General features: G+C 39.7%; 1 protein-coding gene across 2 annotated transcripts in view; it reads left to right on the forward strand.

The window, feature by feature from the left end:
- The window catches only part of Efl1 (elongation factor like GTPase 1), a 138,363-nt gene that overhangs the window by 101,999 nt on the left and 16,710 nt on the right, over positions 1 to 19,654 (forward strand). For both annotated transcript variants that reach the window (XM_004658232.2, XR_006636264.1), the window contains exons 17-18: positions 5,547 to 5,694; positions 15,073 to 16,055. In XM_004658232.2, the coding sequence (XP_004658289.2) occupies positions 5,547 to 5,694; positions 15,073 to 16,055 (1,131 nt within the window). The remainder of the gene's footprint in view (positions 1 to 5,546; positions 5,695 to 15,072; positions 16,056 to 19,654) is intronic.

Genomic DNA, 19,654 nt, shown 5'->3' on the forward strand with positions numbered 1-19,654 from the left:
TCAAAGGGTATCCCACCTGTCTTAGGACTGTGCCATGGTTTCGTGCTCCTGCTGGCTGGGTAGAGCACCTTCTCGCTGATGGCTAAGATGGGGTTGTCTGCATCCTCCACCACCTTGGCGCAGGGTTGTAGGTCAGCCAAGATCGTGTGGGGCATGACAGCTTCTGGGTGAAAATCTTTCCCAAGCTTCCTGTCCATCATCTGTGCCTTTTTTTTTTTTTTTTTTTAATCCTTGCTGGTGTATCTGGACACTGAGCATTTTCTGTCTGCTTGGGAACCACTTCCTACCCCTTTTCCACTGGTTGTGTGATGCATGTACCAGATCAGATAATAATGAATCCTTAGTTTTCAGCTTTTACCATTTGCCTAGCCAGCTCTTAAGTGTTGCATTTCTCTCCCTGGCCTCTCAATGACTTTGCTGCTCCCAGCACTTAGTGGCAATTAGAAAAGCAGCTCCAGACCTGCCTTAAGGGACCAGACAGCAAATATGTGGAAGGGCAGTCTTCTGGTGAAGTATGGAATGGTCCCATTACATACACGCCTATGGATTTTTCTTCTGCCAGAATCTGACACCTTCTAAAAACCTACCTCTTCTCCATTTCTGAGACCCTTAGCCATTCAAGGTCTGTACAACAAATGTTTGGAAGTCTACAACTGCTGAGATTAGAGCTTCGTCTTAGAAAAATAGTTACCTGCTTTGAGCCACCAAGACAAGAATTCTTTCTTGGCTGTCTCTGTAGAGTGGTGGTCAACCTTCTTCTGTGGAAAGCTGCTTTTCTCTCTTGTTGGGGGGAGGGACAGGGTCCAGATCTTGACCCTTCATGGTTTTGTTCTTTTGTCCTGCTTTCTGGGCCAGCTTTGGTCACTCTGCACTGCAGTGCACCTTGAGAAGCACACAAAATACAGGGAAACCTACCTTTTATTTATTTGTTTGTTTGTTTGTTTGTTTAAGAGCAACAGAGAGAAAGAGGCAGAGAGAGAGAGAATGGACACGCCAGGGCCTTCAGCCACTGCAAATGAACTCCAAACAAGAGCGCCCCCTTATGCATCTGGCTAATGTGGGTCCTGGGGAATCATTCCTCAAGCCGGGGTCCTTAGTCTTCCCAGGCAAGCTCTTAACCGCTAAGCCATCTCTCCAGCCCGGAAGCCTAGTTTTAAATTGTGACCTTAGAAAGTTGGCAACCAAGGTTTACTCATTGATATGCCTAATACTTGCATAATTATTCTTACTTTGTTTTTCTTTATTGCATTTGCCTCTATATTATAAAAATGGAAAATAGCAAATATTTGATAAGCTAATTTTAATAGAAATTTGTTATTTCAAAAAGGCTGTTTTATTTAGATAGTACTTTGTTCTCTGTTACCCAAGCTAAGCAAAAAGCCAATGCTATAAAGGGCAGCAGACCAGATTCTATACAAATTTGGTTCTCAAAATAAAGCTCCTCCTACCTGGCTTTCTTCATGGCATGCTGCAAACTCTCAGTACAATTTATTTCCTTTATTTTGCCCACAAATTAGGCAGTCTAATAAAAAATTATTTAGTGGTAGCCATTTTGGAGCCAAAGTACATTGATTTATATTCCATTCATTGCATTTTTTGAGCTTTATAAAAACTAAAGTATCTGGAGGGGAACACAATTATCTTTATAATTTTTAAAGAACTACTTTTTCCCATTTACATGGGTTTTATTTGATTTACCATGCAGTTCTTGATGGTGTTATTGGAATATCCCATTTGTTTGTTTATTTGTTATTTACTTTCTGGCTGTTAGACCTATTGGCTATGTTAGCATCTTATTTTATATTCATAATGTCTGAGAAGGTTTCTTATACAGCCTGTGAGCCATCCTGCCAAGGTATTTACTCTTTTTACTTTCTGTCCTAATATCCTCCGCTCATTTTTACCTTGGAGCAATAACCCCTTTCTCCATGGCCCCTTATCTGATTACTGTTGAAATGTTCCACCCTCTTGTAGCAAGACGCAATAACCCTGCCCTGAGAAGCCCTGCGTGGATTCATTGTTATTCCTGTGCATAGCTGCATCCCTAGAACTTCATGGACTAATTCAGAACTCAGCCATTTACTCTTCTTGCAAAAAAGACAGATTCTCAGCGTTTGCTGTCTGTCTTTATTTTTTTGCTTATGTCGTGGGTGTGTATGCATGTGGTGTGTCTAAGTGTGGTGTATGCATATATATGTGCCCTTGCAGCACCCAGGTGCTTACCTGGAGTGGAGCTCACTTCTGGTGGTCCGATGAGAATTTTGAGTGTCCTACTCCATTGCTGTTCTGCCCATTTTTATTTAGAGCCAGAATCTCTTAACTGATGCCAGAGCTTGCTAGGTTGGGTTTGTTTATGAATCCAGGCAATTCCCTGGTCTCTGCTCCTTTTTGCAGGGCTGGGGTTACAGGTGGGCATGGCCATGCCCAGCTGTTTGCCTAAGATCTGGACATTCTAACTTTGGTGGCTTCAGGCCCTCATGCTTGCATAAGAGGAACACTTAACTGCTGAGCCGTCTGTCCAAGCCCCCCCCCCCATACACACACACGCACACACACACACACACACACACACACTTTTTTCCCCTGAGTTCCTAGGATTGGGAATAAAATGTCATGGTGGCCAGCCTGTGCTGCCTGTACACAGGTTTTACTCAGTACTCTACAGAAACTCATAAGTGTCCCAAAACCATTATTAATTTCCTCATTTTTATTCATCCTGCATGTATATAGCACGCTATACTGTCACAATTCCCTTAATTGGAAATTTGAAGACAATTTAGCCTAGAGTCTATGTGTCAAGTGGTGACAGTTGTACCTGCCTTGAGCTTCAGTCATCTAAAGGGTTAACTGTACTTTTGAGGAGTTCTCTGCATGTGAACTCTTGAGATGCTACTGGCTGCCCTCAGTTCCCTCCACAAGGCCCCTTCATGGACATAAGTGTCCTGCAGCAAATGGCTTCAGCTGCTAGTTCAGAGATGGCCTTGGCAATCACACGTCACCACTTCTATAGTATTCTCTTGGTTACACAGGCCAGCCCTCTTCACTGTTGGAGACCACTGTGCTTGTGTGGACTAGCAGGAAGCCGTGATGATTGGGACCACCTGGAAAGCTGGTTGCTTCAATAGGTTTACTTATTTTAACTTTCCACATTGTGCTAAGATTGTTCAAAGGTCTCCTAGGCTCCATTATTATAACACTTGATTTTAACAGTTATTACCCCTGTTACAGAGTCCCAGTAGAAAAATGCATCAGCAGTGGTTTATGTTACCCATTTTAGAACTACATTTATTAATAACACAAAGCTGTTGATGAAGTACAGATAATAAATATCTGTTTTCCTGATTCCAGTTGTTTTTATATTACTTAGGAGTGTCAATTTCTGTTTCTTTGAGTGGACTATATTTGTAAGATTTTTAAAACAAGTGAGGAAAATCACCTTCCAGATTTTAAAATATAAATTATTTATGTTGGTTTTGGCCATTCTGTTTAATCAATAAAAACATATTCAAATCCCCAATTTCAAAATGTTGTTCCCATGTTTTCAAATTTCATTTAAAACATCTTTTTCTTCCCTCATTCTTAAACTGTGACTTTTACCTTGAAGAGACGGGTTTAAGTGATCATGTATGGAGATACATAGGTTTTGAAGTTAGCTAATGGAAAGCTGGAAAAAAAAAATGTTTTCCCTTATTGTTTCATCTTCCTGTTACTCATTTATCACTGATTTCTTAGTAGGGATCCTTTAAAACCAGATTTCTGGAAGGTCATGGTAGCTAACACTAAGAAATATCTATAGATCCACATGTAGGAGCAAAAGGAAGCTACAATACTCTGAAAAGAAAGGAAAAAAGGTGCCTCTGTCAACCCTGCTTACAGAGAACTTTCTCCCTGTGTGGGGACTCACTACACCCATATGGCTTCTGGCCAAGTAGTCTATGGGGGTGTACTGTCAACGCATAGAGCCTGGGCTCCAAGGCTGGCCAAGCAACTTCAGTACCAGGTCTGCCACTTTGTTGCTCTTAACTTTGAGTACAAGTTCCTGAGTGTCTCTCCAGATGTTTCCTCATCTACACAATGAGAGCATTAATCTACCTGCCTCCCAGTTACTGTTGAGTGCATATATAGGCAAAGTGCTTTTCTTCCACATTAACATTAAGAATATAGTACCAGTTATTATTGGAAGTTCTAATAGTCTCTCAGTATCCCTTAATTAACAAGTTGCTGTTAAGCCTTTCGTCCTTGCAGAAAGCTCCTGTGGTTTTGGTATGTTTTGCATGTTGAAACTTAAGTACTGAAGAATTGCTAAGGCTTTTCTTCAAGTGTAGAATCTAAGCAATATTGTGTGAACATGCTCTTAGCATCAAAGTCAGTTCTTACTCAGCAGCTCAAGATTGCTTCTGTCTGTCTTGAGAGGTGGGAAGGGATGGAAAAGCAGCTAAATCCAAGGTGTGCATTGCAATCCTCACATGGACCCACAACTCTGTGAGCTATAGGGGAGAAGGAATCAGGTACTGAAAGCACAAGAACAGAATGCAAAAGGTATCGGTATTTCCCTAGGGCAACTTGATAGAGATAACAATTCCATGCATTCTCTCAGCCAGCTTCACACATGTGTTTGGTTTACTTTGTTTTGGTTTGTTTTATACAGTATTGGGGATCAGAAGTAGGGCCTCATGAATAATAGACAAACACTGTACCACTGAGCATACCTCCTGCCCTGTTTTTACTTTTATTTTGAGACAGGATCTCCCTAAGTTGCCCAGGTTGGCTTTGAATGCACCCTTCACTCTGTTGCCTAGACAGGTCTCAAATGTGCTATCATCCTGCCTTAGCTTCCCCAGTAGATGAAAATACGTGCCTGTGCCACCCTGACATACAGATTGTTATTTTGGGGCTGGAGAGATGGCTTAGCAGTTAAGGCGCTTGTCTCAAAGCCTAAGGATCCAGATTCAATTCTCCGGGTCCCACATAAGCCGGATGCACATGGTGGCGTATGCTTCTGGATTTCGATTTCTGTGGCTAGAGGCCCTGGCGTGCCCATTCTCCCCGCCCCCCTCTGTCTGTAATAAATAAAATAAAAATAAATCAAAAACTTGATGTAATTTTTTAAAATGATTGTTATCTTAATATGGAGTTCTAGCAGTTTCTTGACTACTACCTTAAATGCTTCTTTTGCTTATGTGTTGATTTTCTATGAACTATTTGAGGAAGTGTTCTGTGTGACATTCCTAGGCCTACAATATGTACTTTTATAATAAGACAAAGATGAACTCCTAGGCCCCTTAATGGTAGTTTCCATCTGCTAAGAATTTGAAGACCTGGTCCACATCAGCTTTGGTGTCTTAATTATAATTATAAGCCAGTGAGTATCTTTTCTCTCTGTACCAATCAATTATAAGAAGGTGATTTTCTTATTATTTGGAAGAAAAATAAACCATTACTTAAAAATCAAACTCATAGTTTTCCCACCAGCTGCCATTGACACTGTCTCTAGATTTTATTTGTTCTTAAGTCACCTTAAACAGTACTTCCTTTTGTCATTTTAGGTGAAATGCCTCAGCTTGTGAAAGGAATGAAACTGTTAAACCAAGCAGACCCCTGTGTTCAGGTTTTAATTCAGGAGACAGGAGAGCATGTTTTAGTCACAGCCGGGGAAGTCCACCTTCAGCGATGCTTGGATGACTTAAGAGAAAGGTGAGACTAAAGTGTTAAGAGATACAGGTTGATAGCTCCAAAACCAATGGAATGTTTCAATATTTCTCCAACTTCTCAAACTGAGACTGATTTATTTTGAGAGAGAAATATAGTGGCCTTAACTCAGACATGAGCTGTTACTGGATCACATTGTGCATGCATGTTCATGTGCACATGTACATTTGTGTGAGCCTTCATGTACAGGCCTAAGGACAACCTCAAGTGTTGTTCCTTGGGTGCTGTCAACCTTTTTTTTTTCTTTTTCACATGTGGATGTGTGTGTGGTAGGCATTTATGTATGTATGTATATATGTTCATATATGTATGTAGGTGGACATACACAGGTGTGCTTGTGCATGTTGGAGCAAAGGGTGGATACCAGTGTCTTCATTAATTGTGCTCCACCTTAATTGTATGAGACAGGGTCTCCTGTGGAACCAGTTTGGTTAAACTACCTAACCTGTGAGCCTGAGGTTCTGTCTCTTAACTCCCCTGCTCTGGGATTACAGGTGTGTGTGCACCATGATTCACAGCCTTTTGCCTGGGTTCTGGGGATCTAAGCTCAAGTCTTCAGGCTTACAGGGCAAACATTTTGCCTACTAGCCCAGTCTAGCTTTTTTTTTTTTTCTTTTTTGAGATAGTCTTTCTCTGGTTTGAAAGTGAGCCCCAACCATCCCCTATGTCTGTCTGTCTCTCCATTTCTGGAATTACAAGCACATTCTGCCATCTTTTTCTTTATACAGGGTTCTGAGGATTGAACTCAGGTTCTCATGCTTGCAGGGCAAGCATTTTTACCAAAGGAACTATCTCCCAAGCCCCATAAATTTAAATTTTTAATAACTGAAAGCTAACATGCAGTTCATTGCATTTTACCTTAAGTCTTAAAACAGTTTAATATACATCTATTTTAAACATACACACGGCGCACAGCACATACCAGAATAACAGTTTTATTTTGTAAGTAAAGGGCATACTTCTTACTGATATGGACACTGCAACCTAACCCTTCTGAAAAAGTTTGTATTTCTCTATGTATGTCATTAAATGAGCATCCTAGATCACTTTTTAAAAATTTTTTTCTTTATTTATTTGAGAGTGACAGAGAGAGAAAGAGGCAGAGGTAGAGAGAGAGAATGGGCACACCAGGGCTTCCAGCAAACTCCAGACGTGTGTGCCCCCTTGTGCATCTGGCTAACGTGGGTCCTGGGGAATCGAGCCTTGAACCAGGGTCCTTAGGCTTCATAGTCAAGCACTTAACCACTAAGCCATCTCTCCGGCCCTAGATCACTTTTTATAAATTAACACTTTCCTTTGTTCTGTTGATAATGTCTGTTTATTATAAAAATAGGAAAATATAGTATACTGAAGAATTACTTGATTACATGCAGAAATAACAGTTATGGCAGGTTTGTAAATCCACTCAGCTCTGTGGATATTTATGCAGGTATAGCTGTCTGCATTCATAACCCTGGTTACTTGATTAGGATGAACTGCTAGAAGTGTTACTACTGATGCAAGAAACACCTTCACTACCAGTAAGACTTGAAAGTGCCTACATTCTCACACTTTTGTCAGCCTTACATGTGACTCTTTTTTCAAAACTCCACTAATCTGAAAAAGTGTTGGTTGAAACATATCTATGGTTTTTAATGAAAATCAGATTTTTTTCTGTATGTTTTTGATACAAGTGTATACTAAATATAACACAGTGATAGCACCTAATACATATAATGACCCCATAGACTTGGTGATGGCCATGGTGCCCCACAGCAGAGACACACAGTAGGGCAGCTCCTAGGCCACACCCTTTCTGTGTGTTGGTGTAGACTCTCCTTCCACATAGGGAATGTTCCTGTGTCTTCTGCACTGTAAAATGCATTGTAGCTTTTTCCTCTGTTTAGTGCTTGGATAATGTGAGCAGCACATTTAAAAGTAGGTCTTCCTTCTCTCTTTCTGCACCATAGTCTTGGAATTCCTGAAGCCCTAATATGTGTTGCTTATTGGGTACTTCATGGGCTATGATATATTCAAATAATAACACCTTTCAAAAAGCTTTGAAAGTTATTTTCTTTGTGTCTTTGAACTAAATTATTTCCCTCTTTGCACTTTACTTGCTGCCAAGTTAAAATCCACATTAAATAATCTCACATTCTGAAGCTACTAACTCCTCTCAAAAAATCATGCTTTGTGGTGCTTAAAATTATATTGCAAATAATATTTTCCTCTCAGAGCTAAACTTTAATAGTTATATATCTTTGCTTAATCTTTTTTTTTGTTGTTGTTTGTTTGTTTGTTTTTCGAGATTGGGTCTCACTCTGGTCCAGACTGGCCTGGAATTAACTATGTAGTCTCAGGGTGGCCTAGAACTCTCCATGATCCTCCTACCTCTGCCTCCCAGAGTGCTGGGATTAAAGGTGTGTGCCACCATGCCTGGTTTATCTGTTTTTATCTCATAGTTTTCATTGTGGATACTTTTTAATCCCCCCCCCAAAAAAAACAGCCAACGATGCTTGATAAGAGAAACTAGTTTTCTAGTACCGTCCTTTTAACAGAATACTAAAATAATATTAATAAATGTAAACACATTTTCATTCTGAGAATTAGTCTATGTAAAACTGTATAGCAAATACTAATATCCAAAAACTAGACATAATTTAGCGTTACATTGAATGGAAACAATAAAAGCAATAACAAATCTTCTTTTGACAAAGTATATACTGCTTTAATAAAACACTATACAAAATTGGTTTTTATAAACCAGGTTTCTCTATAATGCAGGCTGACCTTTATTCACAATCCTCCTCCCTTAGCCTCCCAAGTAAATGGATTCCAGGTGTGTGCTGCCATGTGTGGCATTTCCGTATAAATTCTGAAGTGTTCCTTAATGGCCGTTCCTAAATGTTAAAGTTTCTGCAGGTACTACTTGCCACTCCCTCAAACCAAACCAAGCAATTTCCTTTGCTTTGTAGCATAGTGTGAAAGAGGAATATTCCCTGTCAGAATTCAAAGGTTACCTGGAGCCCAAAAAGGGGAGAATCTCCCTACCCCATATAGATGGGTAGGCAACAGTGAAATCAGCTAGACCAAGTAGACAAACACGTTGACCCAGTCAAGTAGTATATAGTGACTATAGCAAATGCTCCCCTTTTTTGTGTGTGTGCTAAGGTCTCACTTGAGCCCAGACAGACCTGGAACTCACTGTGTAATCCCAGGCTGGCCTCAAATTCAACAATCCTTCCTCTGCCTCCCAAGAGCTGTTAAAGGCATGTGCCACCACGCCTAGCTAAGTGCTGCTTTTGAAAGAATTTATTTCTCTGTGTGTGTCTGTATGAGACTGTGTGCCATGGTGTACGTGTGAAAGTCAGGGCAACTTTCAAATAGGTCAACTTCCACCTCATTTGAGGCAGAATCTCTCCTTGCTCACCTCTGAATTCAAGGAAATTCTCATATCTTAGTAGCCTTCTCCCAAGAGGCACACGAGAATTATAGAAGTGGCCATAGCAGCCAGCTTCTTCTTGGGGCCTGGAATCTAAACTCAGGAACCTGACAGAGTTATGGGGCAGGCACTTTATCCACTGAGCCTTCTCCCCAGCCCAGGAACTGGGACTGCTTTGAACTCTGAGAAAGCTGGACCAGGTGTTGGTGGCAAAGGACCATTGCCTTCTTCAGTACCTCATTGTCATATGAATATTTAAGGCACGTTCATGAAACATAAGAGGATTTTATTTATTATTTTTTATGCTGCATCAGTTACTTTCTTATTGCAAAGACAAAATACCTTACAAATACCAGTTTAAGGAAGGAAGGGTTTGTTTCAGCATGTAGTTACAGGTTACACCCATCATGGCAGGAAAACTGTAACAGTGAGAAAGCAGAGCACTGAATGCTGCTTCTCAGTCAGTTCTCTGCTGATACACAGTCCAGGATGCTGTCCACAATTGAGTTGGGCCCTCCCACCTCAGCCTAATCCCTCATAGTTGATTCTAGGTCATATCAAGTTGTTAATCACACATGCTAATAAATATTAAAGGAAATGAATAAATTCCTGGAAAAATCTAACCAAACAAAAATAGAAGACCTGATAGTTTTATGGTATGTACCTTCCCCTGCAGAAGGCTTGGTGTGCAACTGGAGGTGCTTTTGAAAGGTGATTGACCTGTGAGGATGCATTGAAGGATATGTGTTGTTCTTGTCAGTCTCTCTCTCTCTCTGTCCCTTTCTCTCTCCCTTACCCCCTCCCCACTTCTTTCTGGCTACTGTGAGGTTATAGTTTCCTCCACTGTACCCACCACTACAATGTTCTCTCTAAGCTCAGCCTCAAAACAGGGGTCTCTTGAACTATAAGCTGTAATATGCCTTTTCTTGAAGTTGCTTTCCCAGGTTTCTTGTCACTACAACAGAAAATATGTTCTATCTCTTAAAATTATCAAAGCAATTCAAAGTTGAAATAACAGTAAATTTTTTGACTAATGTAAATTTATCACAATAAAATAAAAAAAAGGAGAGAACTCATCTCAGTGGACAAACTAAAAAGTATTTGACAAAATAAGCATCTATGCATATCAAATTGCAAGTCAGGAAGAAAAGACAACATTCTTAAATTGGCAAAGGTTGTCTTTGGTAATAGCAAACATATGTGTATGATTTTTTGGAAACTGTCTTTTGCTATTAGGAATAAAACAAATGGGCCACTATTAGAGGCTCTACTTAACATTGTATTGGAGGCAATCAGGAAGCAGAGGTAAGAGGTCACTGAGTTAAAGGCCAGCCTGGGACAATACCGAGTGCATTCCAACAGGAGTATAACCCTACCTTGGACAAAACAAAGCAAACAAACAAGAAACAGAATATAGAATTGAATTGAATGACAAAAATAAAACTGGCATCATTTGCATGTGTTATGGACTAATACTAAAAAACAATACAGAAAAATTTACTGTTTTAATGATTCCTATATGGCCTGATTAGAAGCAGTAATCTTCAAATTTACAGTATGTAGGGGCTGGAGAGATGGCTTAATGGTTAAGACATTTGCTTGCAAAGCCAAAGGACCCACGTTCAATTCTCCAGGTCCCACATGAGCCGGATACATAAGAGGCACATGCTCCTGGAGTTCGTTTGCAGTGGCTGGAGGCCCTGATGTGCCCATTCTTTGCCTTCCCCCGCCCCTGCTTGCAAATAAATAAATAAATGTCATTTTTAAAAATCTGAGCTGGAGAGATGGCTTAGCAGTTAAGCGCTTGCCTGTGAAGCCTAAGGACCTCGGTTCGAAGCTAGATTCCCCAGGACCCTCGTTAGCCAGAAGCACAAGGGGGCGCACACGTCTGGAGTTCGTTTGCAGGGGCTGGAAGCCCTGGTATGCACATCCAACACCCACCCCCTCCCCGTCTCTCTCTCTGCCTCTTTCTCTCTCTGTCACTCTCAAATAAATAAATAATTTTTAAAAATTGCGTATGTATGTATGAGTATGTATGTGACTTTTCAAGTTAATTTGAAAAGTTGTGTGGAAAGCAAAGTCAAGGAAGGTGGTATTGTCCTTTGTCTCACTTAGGTGGTGTTGGCCCAAGGAAGGCAGATGAATGGGTGGCCCTGTAGAGCAGTGAGGGAAGGACAGATCTTTCAGTGGTGCTTTTTACATTTAGGAAGAGTTGAATGTCCATGTAGAAAGAAGTAAAGTCAACCCCTACTTCAAATCACACTCAGAAATGTATATACAGGGGTTGTAGGTTAAAATGTGGCAAGCAAAACCTTCTTCCTGTCCAGAAGATGTTCTGAGAGTACCTGTAAGGCCTCAGTAGGGAAATGCTTCTGGAATTGAATTAAAGGCACAAATGACAAAGACCTAATTGTCAACAGATACTATTAACAGAGTGAGAGAGAAAGTACCAGAGTTCTCTAACTTTTGCAATACTGGTAACATATGGGATCTACATCCTCATAAAGAACTTCTACAAACAAGTGAGAAAAGCTACAATTAAAATGACAATAGTAGGGGCTGGGGAGATGGTTTGCCACACAAGCATTAGGATCTGAATGAGATCCTCAGCACTCACATAAAATTCTGTTATTTATATAATTTAGGAGTGATGTCTGTATTACTTCTGTTGCTTCCAGGCCAGAGAAACTGTCAGAGTGCTTGGTCTCCTGACTCCTAAGCACTTAGCAGATATATGGCAGGAAGCCATGGGAAACTGCTGTGATGCACTCCGAGCCTATTGCAGTCTTGTTTGTGTTTTAAAGTAACAGCATGCTCGTCGTTGCCAGGACTTAAAGAACCTCTGCTCCTGAGGTGCTTTGTAGGTCTGGCAACCATACAGACAGTTCCACAGTGAGTAGTGGTTTAAATTAGTTGTATAAGTGATTCCTATAGGAAACGTACTACAACCTCAAAAGTTAGACAGACAAAACGATTCCCTAGGTTTCTTTTTGACTGTATAAGGAGATAAGAGGAGAACTGTGTAGATAGCTTGCTTCGTGTTCTATGTATATGGGGATGCATATTTTCTAGGTAATGATAATTTAAAACCTTTTCTCATTTCTAAGATAGCCTTGGTACTTACATTCCCATTTTGTTGTTTTTAAGAATTAAACTAGAACCACGTTTTTAGTTACGTGAGCATTATAATGAATTATACACATGTTCAGATTTATGCACATTGGAGATTCTAGGCTTACCTAAACTGAGTCATATCTGTTAAAGGGGAAAAAAATAAAAACGCAGTAATTTTCTTTCTTCCCAGCCACCTTCATTCAAATAATTAGCCCATGAATTCATGTCTATATCATTTAAACTTTTTGTCTGCTAAAAGACATTCATTCATCCCATTGGTCTCTTTATATAACATAAGAAGTTAATGAAAAGTAAATGTTTTTTAAAAGCCTATAACAATTTTTATAATATGTGAAGTTTTATCACGGTGCTGTTTTATTTTTATCTAAAATATAGGCCAAGTGATTTCCTAACATACTAAAAGTTCAATGAAAGCAGGAGAGTTTTTCATAAATTGAGGGGCTCTAGTGAGAATTTGGCTATTTGAAACAGAATGGTTTGTAATTTTAAAGTAATATTTCAGTAGCTTCTAAACAGAGTTACAAAAACAAATTTTGTACCAGTCCATGTATTTTAGAGTTATATGATAGAAACATCAACATTTCACACTATTTCACTCCTGCTTGTAACAAAAAGGATTTATCACTAGAATGGTTTCTTAACAAACTAGACTCAAACCACTCAATATGAAAAATCATTTGCTTAAGAAAAAACTCTATTAGTTATTAATTTTGGCCAGCCAAGGTTAAAAAGGCCATTTATATTATTTCCAATGTGATTTATTTAAATCAGTAGCCACTTTTTGTATCTGGCTTACATAGGTGACTTGGGACTTGAGCCCATGTTGGCAGGCTTTACAAGCAGATCTTCCCAGCCTCTGTATTGAATTATATTGAGCTGGTTTGACATTTTTAAAGTTGCTTAGATAGATTACTTTATGCGACATTTTGAATGTGTGTTATTTTATAATTTAATTATGTCTTAACAGTTCTAAAGCAAATTAATTTTACATAACCTGTGATAAAAACCTGTTAGCATTGTGAATTTTTTTCCCTTAACATGCTGTTTAATCCAACTTTATACTGTAGCATAATGGCTGAGCTCATGGCTAAGCGTGTGGATTCTGAAGTTAAATCTAGATTTGGATCCTAGGCTCTTCATTCTAGCCATTTGGACAATATATTTAATTAATGTAGCTGGTTTTTCTCTATACAAAGTAAGAATAGTATCAATACCTACTGAAGAAATAACACATGACAAACACTGAGCTCCACTGCCTCACACATAATAAGTGCTCGTCAAACAAAATGCACATACACATACATTCTTTATTACTTTTCATTGTGATCTCATTTTTTGTTTCTGAATTCTGTGGTAAGAGTGAGTTCTAATTTTTGTATAGACCGTAAGGTTTAAGTGTCAAAGTAATTTTAAAGCAGAACAATATCAGACCTGTGTTATATTCACTATATACAGCATTGCAATAAGCAAATCCTTGAAAGTGGAAAATTTACTGGCCCTAGAGCCCTAACTTTTATTGAAAGTAACCTTTTTCACATTTTTTTCTATACATTATAGTTGTTTTGGGTTCTGTATTTCAAAACCAATTTGGAGATTATTTTCAAGGCAAAAAGTCCATTTATAGGTTTTCTTCTGATACTTGGCACATTTTTACAAAATATTGAAAGAAATGTGAAATGAAATGTATTTCAAAATTTTTCAGTGTTTAGTTTCCTATTTTTCCCATTATCCTAAGAATCCATATAAGGTGTTTGTGTGTGTGTGCAAAAGCCATCATCTTCAGTCACCCATATCAGTTTCCAGACTCAGCCCTGTGTGAACTTAACTCATAGGGAAGAAACCAAACCTCATATTGCATGGTAAGAAGGGCTTTCTGAATTTTGTGCCTGATTGAGGATCAAGCCCTGTGTTAGCCAGTACTGCAGTCACTACCCATGTGAAGCTGTGGGACCCACATAAATGTAGAAATCAAATGAAATTAAAAATACAGTGTATTAATAAGCCAGGCGTGGTGGCACATGCCTTTAATCCCGGCACTCGGGAAGCAGAGGTAGGAAAATCACCATGAGTTCAAGGCTACCCTGAGACTACATAGTGAATTCAAGGTCATCTTGGGCTAAAATGAGACCCTACCTTAAAAAAAAACAGAATAAAAATAAAAAAATAAATTATTCCAGTCCATTTATCACAATAGTCACATTTCAGATGCTCAACCATAGTATAACTATTTAAATTTGGCAAGCCACATTTCAAGTGCTGTCATGATGATGATATGCAGAAAGCACATGTTGAAGTACTCGTTGGGGCAATCTCCTGGGTTATGCTAGCCTCCCCAGGAGCCTTATTGTCAGAGCAGAATCCATTGTGCAGCTCTCACTAGTCTCACTAATCTCCTGAAAGCCTCTGTTTCTGTCTCTTCAGAGCTGTAATCTTTGGACTTTTCTTCTGTAGAGAAGAAGTCTAGGACTCTTAGGTCAGCACATTTTATTTTAAAGAATTCATATGTCAAATCTTAATACAATATTTATTTTCCCTTCAAAATATTCTTACCTAACTAGATGGTTTATTTATCTTGAGAATGAACAGAGCCGTGAAATTCCAGTACAAGCACAGAGCTCCCTAGAGGTATGTTCCCATTAGAGGTAGTCTTTTTTTCAGTGGGAAATGAAAGCGTTTTTGAATTGAGATATAATATGAATTACAGATCTTTCATAGTCAAATGATTTTCATGTTTCTGTGTTTTTGTACAATCTTCTGTGCAATGAAGCATTAATTATAATCATCTTTCATTTCCCTTGGATTTTTAGGTTTGCAAAGATTCACATCAGTGTATCTGAACCCATAATTCCTTTCAGAGAAACAATCACAAAACCCCCCAAAGTTGACATGGTCAATGAAGAAATAGGCAGACAACAAAAAGTTGCAGTCATACACCAAACAAAAGAAGATCAAAGCAGAATCCCGGAAGGAATCCAAGTTGACTCTGATGGGCTCATCACCATTACAACTCCCAATAAACTTGCCACTCTCAGTGTTCGAGCAATGCCCCTTCCAGAGGAAGTCACTCAGATTCTAGAAGAAAATAGTGATTTGATTCGTTCTCTGGAGCTATTGACATCCTCTTTGAATGAGGGCCGAGATATACAAATGATTCATCAGAAGACCCAAGAGAAAATTGGGGAATTCAAAGGAAAACTAGAGCAACACCTTACAGGGAGAAAATGGAGGAATGTTGTTGATCAGATCTGGTCATTTGGCCCAAGAAAATGCGGGCCCAACATACTAGTCAATAGAAGTGAAGATTTTCAGAACTCCGTGTGGACAGGCCCTGCTGGCAGAGATTCCAAAGAAGCCAGTAGGTTCCGAGATTTTGGCAATAGCATTGTGAGTGGCTTCCAACTAGCCACTCTCTCTGGTCCCATGTGTGAAGAGCCCCTCATGGGTGTCTGTTTTGTTCTGGAAAAATGGGACCTAAATATGGTGGAAGAACAAGGAGCAAGTGATCATTTGAATCAAGAACAGAGTGATCTGGTAGGAGATAGACAGGAACAAGATAAAGCCTGCCCCAGTGGAGGTGAAAACCAAGAGCAGCAAGATGGCCACTCAGGGCCCTTTGAAAAGAGGACTTCCCAGAAAGGAGAACCTCTGGTCCTTGACTGCTATGGACCCTTGTCAGGACAGCTAATTGCCACCATGAAAGAAGCCTGTCGCTATGCACTGCAGGTGAAACCTCAGCGCCTAGTGGCAGCCATGTACACATGTGATATCATGGCCACCAGTGACGTCCTTGGTAAGGAGCGGAGGGCGTAGACAGGAAGAGATGTCCTGAGTAACTGCAAAGTTTCCTAGATCTTAAACCCGCGTAATATATTGTTGATATTATGTCATCACTAATTTATTAAGGATTAAGATCTTTGAAAGCCAAGCCTTACATATTAAAGAGAGAGAGCATGCATGACCACTAAGTCTTCCATAACAAATGCCATCATGTTTATAATGACAGGTCTGACCAATAACGATGTATCTCTTGTCTAACTGCCATACATTAATTACCACCCAGGGCTATGCAACAGTTTTTCCCCAGGTGAATAAACATACCATCCTGGGGATCCAAAGTCGGCCTTAACAGGACCAAAGAATAAGGCAGTGTTCTTGTACCCAGAACACAAAGGGCCATTGTGAATTCTGGGTCCTGAAAAGGAAAATCATTTGGGCTTTAAAAAAAAATGTTTTCACTGCTAACCATTATATCAAATCCATTCGGTTTTTTCTCTTTGGGAGAAGCAGCCATTGTGATCTCAGGAGACATGGATCCATGGGCACAAAGTAGCTATGTTAGTATGTGGCCTGTGCTACTTCATTAAGATTTACTTTATTAAGTTAAAGAAACAGGGAAAAAAAATAGGAGAGTAGGTTATGATAGGTTACAAAGATTCAATGTGCTTCAAGCAGTGGCTGGGAGACAGTAGATTACTTACTCTTTGGAGATCATGGAACTATTGGTATACAGGATGGGAGTGGCCTAAGCATTGGTTTTCCTCTAGTCCCAAGGTCTTTTTTTTTTTCTGGTTTTTTGAGGTAGGGTCTCACTCTAGCTCAGGCTCACCTGAAATTCACTCTGTAGTCTCTAGTCTCAGGGTGGCCTCGAACTCACTGTGATCCTCCTACCTCTACCTCCCAAGTGCTAGGATTAAAGGCGTATGCCACCACGCCCAGCTTAAGTCCCAAGGTCTTTTGAGTCGATATATGGCTAATTACATTCTAAGTAAGATTCTTTTGCTGATTAATTTGCAGAAGGAGAAGTCTAAGCTTTTTTTTCTTTTTCTCCCCCAAAAAGAACTTAAGCTTGCATCATAATGAAGTTTTCATGAGACAAACTCAGTATCTATAACAGCATTTTCAAAAATAGCTGGGCTAAATGAAGTTAGGTAGATTAGACACTAAGAATCCTGACTGCTAGTGTGCACTGTGAGGCAAGTCTCTTAAGTGTGGGCTGAATACACACTGTTTTTCATACTCCCTGAATGCAGCGTACCTATGAACACATCATGCAATCCATAGATTTGTTTGAAAAACACCTATCTAGACCATTCCTGGATATTAGTCTGCATTTCCATTACCGACTTAAAGGCATAGATGGAATTAAAATTAAGGAATCTTGATTCCTTCAAAATTTGAAGACCTCAGAGCTTAGTCTCCATTCTCCTTGCCCCTGGCAGATGCTCATACCATTTATTTGAATACTTCTGTCAGTGGGCACTCATCTGTATTTTTGATTAGATGATATCATTCCTTTATTGAGCCTAAACTCTGTCTCCTGCCAAGTCCAGCCTGGTGTATTACCATCTCCTGTCATCCAGGTAGTAACATTTCATGTATTTGAGGAGAGCATTAGTTTCCTGTCTAGGAGAAATCTCTCCAGTTCATGGCTTTGTGCCTTCCACCACTTCAGCTGCTATTCCTTAGACAATATTTCATTTGGCCATCATTCCCCCATAAATAAGAAAGCAGTATTTGAACATTGCCTGAGAGGTTACCCAGCCAGTACGCAAACAGCCAGGACACAAACACACTTCCCTCCTTTGTAGGTACAGTAATTTCCTTTAATACAGTTCAGAGACCACATGTTACTATTAACTCATGTGCATCTTCATTATGTCTTCCCACTCTGTTCCTCTAAAAGCAGGATCCACACTTTGGTGATTGCTTATGTAGTTTCATGAGTTCCTATGTTTACATTTTAATAATCGGAGTTTACGTAATTTTTGTTTTTAACTCTTATTGGCAACTTTCATAACTATAAATATCATGTGATTATAAACCATTACTACCACCCTCCCTTTTTATTTTCTTGTAGTGTATGTTATGTGATAAAGATTGCAATAGCAAAGGAAAATATTTTAATGGTAAGGAAAATTTTAATATCAACATGCTGATTCCTTTTTCATTTTTTTACGTGTTCCCTTGTCTGCAAGAAGTAAATCAACAAGAAGTGACTCCTGTGTTTAAGTGAAGTTATGTATGGTCCTTTATGTCTGTACTGTTGCCCTAATTAGCAGCTCACCAGTTAGATTAGAAAAGGAAAGCTTAGTTTAGTCTAACTTCGCATTATAACGTTTATGTTGTCTCCAAAGTTTTAGTATTTGTATAAATATGGTCAAAGGTCATAGTGTTCTTTACAATTCTAGTACATAGCTTTCCGGTTTGCAGTTTGTAGAATCTACTGTTTTATCTTTAGAAAGCTCAGTCATCACTTACCTTTCAGTTGTAGTGTGGTTTCTACTCTCCTAGCCATGCTTTCTCAAAAAGTTAAATTTCTGTAGTGTCATGATACATGGTTCTGGAGACTTGACTTCACTCCCCACCTGGGGGCCGGCAGTGCTCTCACTCCTGTGCTGCCTCTGCTACTACTATTTGCTCACGTGGCACCTCACTCAAGAGAGTGGGATCAATAACAAAGCTAGAGAAAACTGGCATCACCCCAACTGGTCCAGGTTGTGAACAGCTAGCTTAGTTTCAGAGTGATGGAAAAGGCCCTTTGCACTGTCATTAGCTGTGGTTTGGTAGGCCTGGTCAGTACCCACTTCTTCCACCCACCGTGCATGGACTCTTACCCAGAAGTGCGGCAGGGGAGGCTCTTCCTGTTGCTTTCATCATGATCATTCATAACTGATTTTTTTTTTCTTTTTACTCTCTATAGGTCTTTTATCCTTGAACATGCTGTTTTTTTTTCCTTTCCATTATGTATTCAAAATGATCTTCCTAAAATTGATTGTCCATGTAGACCTCTACACAGGATAGTAGGAGTACCTTTCCTCCCAAATCACCATCAGTTTCCACATTAAGCATTTTGAGGGGCATTGCCTTCTACCTCTGAGCTGCATCCCTAGCTAGCCTCTCATCCTTTTTTTTCCTGAGAAGACAGGTTTTCAGATAAATACATAAAAACAGAGGCAGCTGGGGGCATGTGCCAGGTTGAAATTCCCAGCAAACTGCTTACTGAGCCACCCATATTTCCATTTTCTTACTTCTGTTAGGAAGTCACCACCTTGTCTCCCTCCCTTGGACAGTGCCTCAAGACACGACTGCTCCTACTTTTACCTTCATAAGCTGTTCTGACCCTTGCACTGGACAGATGCCTATCTTGACCCTGCCAGTCTTTGCTCTTCTAGTTTTGGAGAAAAGTATATAATTTTAAAGCCTTGCCTTTTGGGCTTACATTCTGCTGTGCAAGGTCCTGTGTGGAATTGGTGAGAATAGTCAGTTCCAGTGTCTCTGCTCAGCTTCCCCAGCATGTTTCCCTGAGACCCAACTGGCTACCACCCCCCTGCCTCACAAAGAAGCTATGCTGCCTACCCTTCTGGAGTCTTTTTACGTTTCTCCTCTCCT

This window comes from Jaculus jaculus, chromosome 3 (assembly GCF_020740685.1).
Source record: "Jaculus jaculus isolate mJacJac1 chromosome 3, mJacJac1.mat.Y.cur, whole genome shotgun sequence".
Taxonomy (NCBI): domain Eukaryota; kingdom Metazoa; phylum Chordata; class Mammalia; order Rodentia; family Dipodidae; genus Jaculus; species Jaculus jaculus.